Source organism: Urocitellus parryii, chromosome 1 (assembly GCF_045843805.1).
Source record: "Urocitellus parryii isolate mUroPar1 chromosome 1, mUroPar1.hap1, whole genome shotgun sequence".
Classification (NCBI taxonomy): Eukaryota; Metazoa; Chordata; class Mammalia; order Rodentia; family Sciuridae; genus Urocitellus; species Urocitellus parryii.
Genome location: NC_135531.1, coordinates 260,910,672 through 260,923,215, shown reverse-complemented (window position 1 = coordinate 260,923,215; position 12,544 = coordinate 260,910,672). Strand labels below are relative to the sequence as shown.

At 33.9% G+C, this 12,544-nt stretch overlaps 1 protein-coding gene across 3 annotated transcripts in view; it reads left to right on the top strand.

The window, feature by feature from the left end:
* Ikzf2 (IKAROS family zinc finger 2) overlaps positions 1-11,397 on the top strand; it is a 156,006-nt gene extending 144,609 nt beyond the window's left edge. For all 3 annotated transcript variants that reach the window (XM_026413114.2, XM_026413113.2, XM_077803477.1), the window contains one exon: positions 3,136-11,397. In XM_026413114.2, the coding sequence (XP_026268899.1) occupies positions 3,136-3,860 (725 nt within the window). In that variant the 3' untranslated portion in view covers positions 3,861-11,397. The remainder of the gene's footprint in view (positions 1-3,135) is intronic.
* Positions 11,398-12,544: the final 1,147 nt, after the last annotated feature.

Here is a 12,544-nt window from a genome sequence, read left to right as displayed (position 1 = left end):
CCATGACGTTGTTCTCTCCTTCATTTCCTCCAGCCAGCTTCCCTAATTGCTTCTTCTTATTCCTCTCTGGGTACTTATCCTTTTCAACTGTGCAGAAGTAGAGTACAATGGAGGACACCATTCATATGTCTAAATAGTTTACTATTTTAAATAAAGCTGAAAAACAGATGTTCTACCCTCCTAACTTAGAAGTCTAAGTTCACATAAATATAGGATTCTCAGATTGCTTAGTACTCCACACCAGACATTGGCAGCATGAGCAGAACCACCTTCTGGCCTGCAGCCAGACCCCTCCCTTAGACCGATTCCTGGTTCTCTGTTATCAGAATGGTGCTCATGCACACATTTAGACACTCCTGTCTTGCATTTCCAAATTCTTTTTATACTGCACACCTATCACAAAAAGAGTAGTATCATGGCCATGCGTCAAGCTTAGGTGACTGCTCATCAGTGGCACAGTTGATATTCAGGAGAATGGAACTCATGAAAAAACTGTACAGACTGGAAGCACCCTTGGAGCCATTTGATAAAGAAATTCTGGGATCTGAAAGTTCCCAGACTATGGTCTGGGCAGTGAGCCTGATAGGCACATTCTTTTAAAAAAAAAATTCATTTTTTAGTTACAGATGGACACAATATTTTATTTTTATGTGATGCTGAGGATTGAACGAAATTCCTCACACATGGTAGACGAGTGCTCTACCTCTAAGCTACAACCCCAGTTCATTCTTTTAGCCCTAGAAACTCCTCATTCCATGATGAGCAAGGCCTAGGGCTTTTTAAACATGATGCCAAGTTCAGGAATACCAGTTGGCTTTATCTGTAAGTTAACATAAAATTGTTTCCCAGGTTCTATTTCTGACTCTTCTTCACAGTTTACCTGTTGCTGAGTGATAATAGTATGTTCCCATGCTTCAGATCAACTTCTATCAACTGATGACTCTCATGTCTACATCTTAAACCCAGATCTCTCTCCTAAGTTTGATACTTTATCTAGGGGCTTACTGGAATGACTATTACTCATAGTGCCCCCAAACTGAATTTATCATCTTTTCTATCTCACTGTCATCCACTGTTTCCCAAGCCAGAAAACTGTGCTTCATGCTTCCTTTCTCTTTCTCGTTGTCTACATCTAGATAAACATCAAGCCCTGACTACTGTATTTTAAAATTTCATTTAGAAATACGTTTCATTTTAAAATCCATTTTGTTGGTTTTTTCTCCATTTGCACTGATATTAGACAGTTCAAGCCACCATGATTGCTATAGCAACTTCCTAAATCCTCTTGTTAAATGAATATCTAATCAGACTACTTCCCTGTTTAAACCCTTCAGTTCCTATTGCTCTTAGGCTAAGATTCCAATTCCTTTGCTTTGAATGAGCCCTGTATTATATTATCTGGTTCATCTTTCTCATCTGTTTCCTCTCAGGTCTGCTGAAAAATAAGCACTTCCTTATTTATAAGTCATGCCCTCTTGCCTGAGCCTTCCCACCAGAGGCTCTACCTCCACGTTTCTTTGTTTGACTGGTGTTGGCCACCACATTCTTATTCCTGCCACCACCTTCTTCAAGAAGTCTTTCTTTACTCCCCTGGTATGAGTTAAATGTGTCTCTTATTTGACCCTATCACATACACTGAGCTGTATTATAAATGGTCATTAAATTGCTGTCATTCCCTCAAAACTGTAAGTTCTTTGAGAATATAGATCAGGTTTATGTAATGTAACTTTGAAACTCTTGACATTACAATATCTTAAATTGGATGCCATGAAATAATTTCTCATCATTTTTTCTTCAATTTTTTATTACTCTAATCATTACCCTGATCTGTCTTTGGAGCCATTTCTTCAAATATGAAATAATACTGACTACCTGAATGTGCTTTTCCATAATGTAGTTCTCTGGATCCACTTTTGCTATCATGATTATAAATTATATTTAGCATACTAAATGTAAGAATTCTACATATATTTTTAAGAAACATTTATCTATAAGATTTACCTATCAGAATAACTAGGCAAATACCACATTGTTTTAGTGACAGAATTTTTAATTGACAAACTATTCTGTCATCTGCAATATTTTGAGAAAAATTAAAGTTGCCTTTCCTATTTCAGGTACCAAAACTGTTGTATAGTTAATGTTCAGGCATTATGTTGAATATTAGAGTAAAATTATATTCATTTAAGTAAATATTAAAGAAAAACCACAAAGATATTTTAAGCAAGAAAAAGCACAGAAAACTAACAATGTATGTCCATAACAGCATCATCGCACATATCTAAATAAGAAAGTGATGATGTAAAAATGAGTAACTGTCAATTTTTAGCAACAAAGTTATAAAACACAAGATCTTCCAAGATTATGAGAAAGTACATGTAGAAATAACCCCTAACTTGTTTTTTTAATATTTTTTAGTTGTCACTGGATCTTTTATTTATTTATAAGCGGTGCTGAGGATCGAACCCAGGGCCTAACACATGCCAGGCAAGCGCTCTACCACTGAGCCATGACTCCAGCCACCCAGCTTATTTTTAAGTAGCCTTAAACTTCATTTTGCTAGGTGATGCAACTTTTACAAGTATTCTAATAAGGACTTTTTTTAATCCTTCACAATGATATACATTGGCTGGTTGACGTTTTTCTCAAGTAACAGTAAAATAAACCAAATTAATCCTACACAAGAGTGAGGTGAGATATTATAACCAAATAACACTTGCTTTCATGATCTTAGTAACTTGGTCACTGTGTTTGAAATATGCAAATCAAACATAGTCTCTGACTTATTTTCACCTCATTTTAATTCTTTTTGCTATAGTCCCTAAGCTTTATGCAAGTAAGAAATTCAATAGAAAGCGAAAACAAGATAAACATACCTTTCGGGCTAAATGTAGTCTTGTGATAGCATTAGAATAAGTTCACATGACTTTTTGTGACTAGTTTTCTTTTCATAGTTAGAATGTCTCTGGGTCTCAGCAAAAGTAAAGAGCCCAAACACTTGGTCTGAAGAAAAAGATATACCATTTTATGGAAAAATGGAAGTGATTTCTTAACTTTATTCCCTTTTATAACTTTTAATCCATTATCTGATTTCATTATTTTTTCCTTTTTCTTTTCTCTTTCTCCTCCTTCCAGGGGAAAAGCTCATGCGATTCAGCTACCCAGATATTCATTTTGATATGAACTTAACATATGAGAAGGAGGCTGAGCTGATGCAGTCTCACATGATGGACCAAGCCATCAACAATGCAATCACCTACCTTGGAGCTGAGGCCCTTCACCCTCTGATGCCGCACCCGCCAAGCACAATCGCTGAGGTGGCCCCAGTTATAAGCTCAGCTTATTCTCAGGTCTATCATCCAAACAGGATAGAAAGACCCATTAGCAGGGAAACCTCTGATAGTCATGAAAACAACATGGATGGCCCTATCTCTCTCATCAGACCAAAGAGTCGACCCCAGGAAAGAGAGGCCTCTCCCAGCAATAGCTGCCTGGATTCAACTGACTCAGAAAGCAGCCATGATGACCACCAGTCCTACCAAGGAAACCCTGCCTTAAATCCCAAGAGGAAACAAAGCCCAGCTTACATGAAGGAGGATGTCAAGGCTTTGGATACCACCAAGGCTCCCAAGGGCTCACTGAAGGACATCTATAAGGTTTTCAATGGAGAAGGAGAACAGATAAGGGCCTTCAAGTGTGAGCACTGCCGAGTCCTTTTCCTAGACCATGTCATGTATACTATTCACATGGGCTGCCATGGCTACCGGGACCCACTGGAATGCAACATCTGTGGCTATCGAAGCCAGGACCGTTACGAGTTTTCATCACACATTGTTCGAGGGGAGCACACATTCCACTAGGCCTTTTCATTCCAAAGGGGACCCCTATGAAGTAAAGGACTGCACATGAAGAAATACTGCACTTACAATCCCACCTTCCCTCAGATGTTGGCATACCTTTTTTTAAAAAAATATTATTACTGTCAATAATTCTTATTTTGTGGACGCAGTGTCATTTGCTCTGCCTAATTATAATGAGGAAGAAGCAGAAGAGAGAAGGGACGGGGAATATTGTTTCCTGATAACTTGGCTTGTTTATTTTATGGGAACTTAAAGCAGTTCATATCTGCCACATATAGATATAAGGCATACCGTGCTTTGAAAAAAATCACTTGATTCATATAGATTCTCCTAAGATATTCTAATTTGCCACTGATGTTCAGGATTATGATGGAAGGCAGGAAATTTTAGGGTTTTCTGGGTAGGACTTCAGCGATTTCAAATGGTATAAGTAATTTTACTCTTTAAAGAAGAACTTGTTTCAAAATATAAACTGGTTTTTTGTTCTTTAGAGATTATGGAATACAAACACATTGTTATTTTCAGTGATAACTCCTAGGATGAGTTCAGTCGTCATGGGTTCTATGTTTACTTCCCCTATGGAATTTATAATTCAGTATGTTTTACACTGTACCATATAGCAAAACTTTTAAACTACAGGTAGTTAAGGACCACTGTAATACATCTGAGGTCCTTTGATCTTATTTTTCTAAACTTAAGCACTGTTTTTCCATAGTTTTGATGACTGGCATTTTATAGACACCCTGGCAGCCTTACTTTTAACACCTTTAATAGTATTTTTATGTAGTTTTCAAAATAACATATGGTCTACAAGAGTGGATAAGAGGCAGTCAGTAATTTCCAAGTGGGACTCTACTTTTCATAAATTTGTTTGGGATTTTTTTGAAAGTTGTGATGGCGGCATAGTATGTGTATTTGTTTCTAAAAGTATGCTTACAATTGTCACTTTATCAGCATTTAATCAGTGTTAACCAGTCAGCAGAAAAATATAATTAGGCTAACAGTAGGGGGAAAACCCACTAGAAATCCCTTTTCTGGTATTTCTCTCTTCACTGGTTTTTTCAAGCTGTGACCACTCAGTGTTGTGTCCATAGTTCATTCCTCTTTTACTCTTGGAGTAGAAGGTCCTAAAACTTGTGCTATATAGGCTACTTCGTTCAAAATCTTGAAGCAATTGCTTATTTGACCTGAATGTGGTAACTTGAACCTTACAAGGTTACTGAACTAGGGCTATTCTAGTATTTCTTCAGTAACAATATTCACTACTTTTGCTGCAGAGAAAAGGGAACTTCTTTGTAATCTGTTCACTGAGCTACACATCAAAGAAGCAACAAAATTTGCTCTTACCCTTCTTATAGTATAGAATATGACAGAACCTTCGAGCAAAAGTGCTGCACACTTTTCTGCGTGTTTTTTTTAAAGACATTCATCTCTGTAAATCCCTTAGTACAGAATTTTCCATCTTTTAATTCATACATAACATATGTTGCCATATTTCATGTGCAGATTTTAATTTCACTTATGTGGGTGTTCTTTTTTTTGTTGTTTTTTCTTTCCATCCAACAGCATTAGAGGGGAGGAACCAAGTGATGCTGATTCTCAAGTCATTTGAGGGGAAACAGGAGAAGGTAGAACTTGCTGCTTGTGTTTGGGGAAAACAGGCCTGACCATGACTGGATTATTTGATAAACATTTGTGAATATTGAACTTTCTATTAAGCAGTAACTAATTGCTGCTCTAAAAGATCATAATATAGAATGCGACAGTGTGGTGGGAGAAGTATCAAGACTAGAAAACTGTGGTCAGATTAGCAAATCTGGCCCCAGTGCTGCTGTTAATTCATTTTCTAGTTTACCGTTTGCTTATTTAAGCAACTTCTAAGCACTAACACATAACTGGGTAAAAATAGTTATAATTTGGCTCTCTCTTTTACTAATTCCTATCATAATTATTTTTGGAGAAATGTCCAAACTGTTCCTTTAAATCTGAGAGAATGCACCAAAACAGAGATGTATAGAATGCCAACTGTTAATTTTTTTTTTCCTGCATGCCTTGGTACATTGTGAACATTATTCAAAGATAAAGCATGTCTTTGAGGCTTTCTCACCCCCACCTATCCTAACTCCTTCCAAATCATAATTGAAATGACATTTCTATTTTCCTTTTAGATGAGGTTAAAATAATTTTAAGGCTCATGATTTTGTGTTTTACTGTAATTTAGGGAAACATTTGGATGCCAGTCACTATGTTCACAATTTTGCCTGTGTATGAATTTCTGCTGGCATCATTTATGAATTTTATTTCTTTTTTTTTTCACTTGAATAATCACTTACCTACCTGCCCTGGGATGAAACTGAATTTAGGTGGACCTAAAGAATTGTATAGTTCCCCTGTGAAGACAGTACTAATGCACTCTCTTTTTCTGATTTCATTTTTATGAGAAACTATTTACTGAAAGGAGCTAATACTTGTGAATGTATATTTGCTACAAATGTGTACTTGCATTTTCTTAGCTTCATGATATGAGGAACAGAAAGAGATGATGGATCAAGGTGTGACCGGGACAAATGAGGACAAGGTCAATTCACATTTGTAGGTTAGAAAGAATTTTTGTGAATACAGTGCTTTCTGAGATTCACTGGATGGCTATATTTGCATGCCCCTTCATCAAAAAGGGAAATATGCAACGTGGTAGCACCTAAAAATAAATACGAGGGTCAGACACAAAATAAATCAAAGGTTTTACATAACAGTTGTATGCCCAATTTATTTAGGTGAGATTTCACAGTGCAGAAAGTATTTGAGGGGCATGAAAATGGGTTATCCTCTGTATTTTCCAATCTGGCAAAAATCCAGAAATTCATCACATCTCTTTGCCCTAATTTTGCCCAGATTTTTTTTTTTATCTCCAGCTCTTTTTGGAAAAGGTTGCTGCCTCTTTGGAATAGTGATAGTCTCTTTTAAAAAGCCATAGTAAACAGGCTTTTTAAAATAATGAAAGTGGCCAGTAGGCAGATAGAAAGAAAGAGATTTGAAGATGTTGAAACATTCCGTTAAGAATTTTCTGGAGGGACAAAATAGAAGAATGAGAGCCTAGAGTTCGGATTGGGGACAAAGTAGGAAGTTTCTGTCCTACATACATACAGGCAGTTGTATGAATCAGTGCATATGCTGTGCATGTGTATCACACACATTCTTTTAAAGGAAATTTAAGAAGCAAAAAGTTATTAGATGTTACAAGAACATAGAGATTTAAAATTATACTTAATACCTGATTTTATTTAAAAAATAATGAGATGTTACTAGCGTGTCTTTAGGACTAGTGGCAATTATTAAACTTAAATCTTTGGGTCTTTATGATCTACTTCCAGAACAAAGTGAAACAATGAAAAAAATTTAAGATGATTGATAAAAATTTAAAGAAATATAAATTCATTTTTGAAAAGGAAGAAAATATAGAAAAAATAGTAACTTTTACTTGTTGGTAAATAGAGAAAGACAAGAATATTTTCATGAGCTTTTAAAAATTTATTGTTTTTGTGTTTCAGTTATATAACTCCCAAACCATGAAGTGTTTAGATTTTATAGATGTTTATCAAAATTTACACCAGAGAAGTCATCCAGATGAAAAATTATGTTTTAAATATTTTCCAAATCTTATTTCATCCTATCTCCAAATGGTTTGTTGGGGTAGAAAAAGAACGTAAGAGGCTGTAGAAATATAAATAAAAAACTATATGCCCCTAATTTATAGACAGAATTTAAACTATAAGAGGGGTACTACCTACATATTTAAAAACTTTGGATTGTTCATTTTGTTTTTTTAAAAAGTTACATTTGTGGTCCTCTTCAGTTATATTTTATATATTATTTTAGTAAGTACTCTCTGTTTGATTGTTCTATAGCAGAAAATTCTCCAAATGCAAAAGAAAAAAATGTGGGAGTGAAATTCAAGTTTGTACATACAAAAGTTATTTTAGAAATATTTTTAATTCTCCAGTTTCTGCAAAATAATTAAAATATACAGTAACTGGTCTCTGAAAATCCTGAATTTAATGTATTAAATACTTATGAACATTTTTATATTGGTGCCTTTTTAAAATGCATTGAGAGTGTTGGTTAGCTATTTTAGCCCTACAACACTTTTATTGTGTATTTTTAAAAATTACTTAAAATTGAATACTGTATAATTCATCTTTATGTTATTAGGGAAAAAATGCTAAAGCAATTTTCAATACAGAAACTTTCAGCTTAGCTGCTAAAAGCAAATGGAAACTTTGAAACCAAATTTTAGTTTTTTTAGTTTGATAGTATTTCTGAATCCCATCCCAATATTATATAGGTAAAATAGAAGGTGGGGTGAAATTTTAGCTGTGAATTGATTTATGGTATGTGCTTTTGTTTTGTTTTTAAGAGAGAATAGAATAAGTTCTGTATCACACAAGGATTTATTAGTAGAATTTTGAGTCCAAAAAAATGCAGTGTTGTTTTTAATTTTTATCCCCAGACTAGTGTTATTCTAGTCTTGGAACCTCTCTATCTTCTAATCTGTTAATGTTTTATGGAATAATGTTTAAAAAGCAGATAATTAATTCTCCTTGAATGAAGCAAAACTGAACAGTTACATCACATTGCTATCCTCCAAAGCCTAATCTCAAATGGTTTCAGACCATGGTTGTGTATTACCTGCAGTGGATGTGTTAGGATATGACAGCTTTTTAAATATGAGCTGCTGGTTATGTAAAGCAAATGTCATATGACCAAGAAGCTGTGATATGCTAGTGTTTCTTTTTATCATAGTGTATTGCTAGGCCAAATAATGACACCTTGAATATTTTTACATTTATTGCAGAAACCTAAAATTTTGGAATTTCCATAAGGTTTCCTATAACATTCTCTTTGTAGCTTTTTAGTTTTATCTTGCTGTACTGTAAGTTTGTGGATATTTTTCACATGCACTCTCAGAAATAAGTTCTGTTCATGGGATTTTCCCCCGTATCATCATATTTGTATATTTTCTGTATAAATTTGTTATTAATTAACCTTTATTTCATACAGAATGGTACATGAATAACTAGTTTTCTAAGATGTCCTTTTTATTGTGAATAAAACATAAAATTTAGAGGCCCTCTGCTACACCACATAAAGTGTGGCATGTAACTTCATATAGGTACAAATAAGCCAGTTTGCAGCAAATTGGGCCTTTAGATTACCTCACATGACATACAGAAAGAAATGCTTCTTGAACAGGTGGAGGTCACTGAATCTCCTACTATGCACTTACCAGGATTTCAGTTAATTTAATTTACTAGAGATGGATTTAAAAAAAAATACACTGTAAAAAGAGAAGGACTCAATTTTATTTTTTGTTGTAGATTTCTTTTGTTCTTTTTAAAAAAAATAGTTCAAATTCTGCAACTATGATTTAAAAAAGGAGGAGAAAAGAAAAAAGAATTGTCTGTCCAGCACTCTTAAGATTTTGAACATAAATCACTTTCCCTTTTTGTGACTAAATTCTCTTCTTAAATTCTTTACACTCTCCCCACCTGTCTCTCCTCTCTGTTCATCTTTTATCACTGTGTCTGGATGTCTTTGCCTGGCTTTCCTCCTACTGATTAGAAGATTAGGTCAACTCTTACTTCAAATTCATTGTTCCCTTCAGTCTTAATTTTTTGTTTGTGATTTTTTGTTGGCTGTATAATCTGCTGGCATATTTTTATACTCAAGTGTAGTTTTATATTAAAAAGAAAAGTGGTTGGATTGAAAAAGTAAGCTATATAATCTTTGTGTTACTTTTACTTTCAAATATTGGGTACCTAAAATATGACTCCAGAGATTATGTAATCCAATTACGGTGCATCTGCCTTCCTTTTTATCAGATTTTACCTTTTGATTTGGCTTTCCTCTGAAAATGTAAATCATGAGAGATTGAACAATTTTTTGCAAGTATTTAGAAAGATGTTAAAAATGCAGAGAAAAGAGTCTTAAATTTTCTCCCACTTTGGGAGAATAATGCTTTAACATTAATATAATAAAATTCCAGGTGTGGGGGGGTGGGGTCCTCAGGCCCCATGTTTGTTCTTAACAATTGGACCTTTTAGACCATGTGTTATTTGCAATCCTAGAATGGTTTTAAAAGATTCTCTACTTTCTTTCTGTACAAGTGCAATACTCCTCTTGAAGTCTTAAAAACTATGGTGATTTTTTTTTTTCTTTTCAGAACTGTTCTATCTTTAGCTAATGGTAAAAAGAAACCTGTGGAAATCTTAGTATGTTAAGGGACACAGCAGGCAAAGAGAAAAACACTCCACTATCAAAAGGTTAGATAACATAGAAATCCCTGGTCTGGTCACGTGATATCTTTATTTAGGCTAAATTTTCACTGAACTTAGTTATCTTTGCCTGAGAAATGTGACCTAAAGTTAGAATACTGATAAACTGAATTTTCTTCTTAGATCCTGCCCAATGCTCTGAGAAACTAATATTTAATATTTCTTATTTCATTTCTCATCTTTTGGAAATGAATTATGAAAGCACTTAGGTCAATTTTAAATGTACATCACCTATTGGGGAAAATTTTTTTAAAATATATGGAGCAACCCTGTTTTCATACAAAATTTAAGTAAGAAGTATTTTCATATTGTTCATATTTATATGTAGTGTGCTGGTTTTCTTTCTTTTCTTTTTTTTTAAATACCTGTGTTCCTGTAGTAAAACTGCTGTAATGTAAATACATGTTTTGTTAAAAAATTACATTTCTTTGGCATTTCTTTTAAAGGCAGTTACTGCATTTGTACAGTATGTGTCTTGGCCATTTTAAATTTTTTTTAACAATACCAAAGGTAATTAGACAATTTTAAAGACTAATTGCTTGACAGTTTCTAGGATATTCTGAGTTTTAGAAGCAAAAAAACAAAAACAAACAAAAAAAAAAAGGTCAAACCAGTAAACCTCATTTTTTTTCAAACTAATAATTTGGGAAAAGAAAACTATTGTTTAAAAAAGAATATATATATAAATATATGTAAAATTAAAATTCCAGACCTTGTATGTCAGGTTTGCTCAGTGTAATGTAGTTTTTTTAAGGCTCAAATACCATACCTCAGAAAATGGGGTTTACTATGGAAATGCTGAAACAGTCTTTGCAGCTGTGTGACAAGTCACTCTTGCTATATACTGATTTGGAGACCTCCACTAAACAGGTTTATCACTGCAGACTAAAATGTGGGACTTGTATTTTCTTTGTTTTTAATGCACACCCATACATGCTTTTTGCATGTATGTGGTACTGTGTATATGTGTATGAGTGTTGTATATGCATGTGTGAGTGTGTGTCTGTATGTGTGTACAACTAAAGAAGCTGCAGAAACTTTGTAATACTTTGTGAAAAGGATTATATTATAAAGGTTTGTACTGTCTGAGTGCACAGCTACTGGAATAAATTTAGGGAATCTCAGGAACAAGCATATAATTTGTCCAAGATTTATTTCTTCTCAGAAGTGTAAGTGCAGTTTTTAATTCTGTATATTATTTAATATTTTACCAATAAAATAAACTTCTGACATAAAAAAGTTTGCTATAAAAACTTTCTGGTGAAAATTCTGTGTGCGCAAATACATCTTCCAAATACGGAAGACAGTTCTGTTGAATAGCACCAGGTTTATTATCATTGCCACTGTGTATGGGTCATACTTTTGGTCCTAGAGAATTGAATACATGTGATTCCAGCAACCCTCATCTCACTCTTTAGTTAATCTCCATCATTATATGTAGACCACTAAGGCAGAGAATGATTATATGGATTTTGAAGGAAGACATCTCTACCATTCAGACAGTTTTCATATAAATCTTATTTTACCTTTAAAACAAATTTAAGAGGTATTTGTGTCATAGCCTAACCCCTTTTTCTAGAATAAGAAATAAAACCTAAGGATAGAAAGTTGTGGCTCCAAAATGCACAATGAATTTCATATGTGGTACAAGTAATGGCCAGTAATCAGAAAAGAGCATTTCTTAGGAGTCAGACCAAGATAAAAGTAAAAATTAAGTCTCAGAATTGCTCAATATCATTGGCATAAATTTGGCTGCTAGTTCTGCTTCTTATTGTACTGCTACTATGCAAATACAAACTTCATATTTCTTGGATGTTACAAATACAGTTTATATTTTACTATGAAAGGTTTGTTCTGTAACAAACATATTCAGAACCAGAAATGTAGATGGACATATGATTGCACACTCATTTTTTTAGCTTTAGCTATCTGCTAAAAGTCCACCACCACATTTGAGATAACTATTAGTCTTTTCTTTATCAGTAAACATTTACAGAGTTTCATGTATATTTATCACATTCCCCAATGATTTCACTTTCAATGTCACGCAGAATGAAAAATTCTACAAATTCAAATGAAATTATACTTCCTTTATAATAATTACTAACCTAATAAGGAAGACGGGTTGCAAATGAGGACTAATGATAGCCATGCCAAGAGGATGAGCATTCTAAATTATTCCACATGATGGGCCCCTTCAAAATCAGCACACACACACACACACACACACACACAAAAAAAAAAAAAAATTCTACTTTCTGGTATTCACAAGAGCCAAATGAAAAAGATTCTTTTGAAAGCCATGCCATCTGTTCTTGACTTCCATTGCAATAGAGTCAGAAATGAAATAAA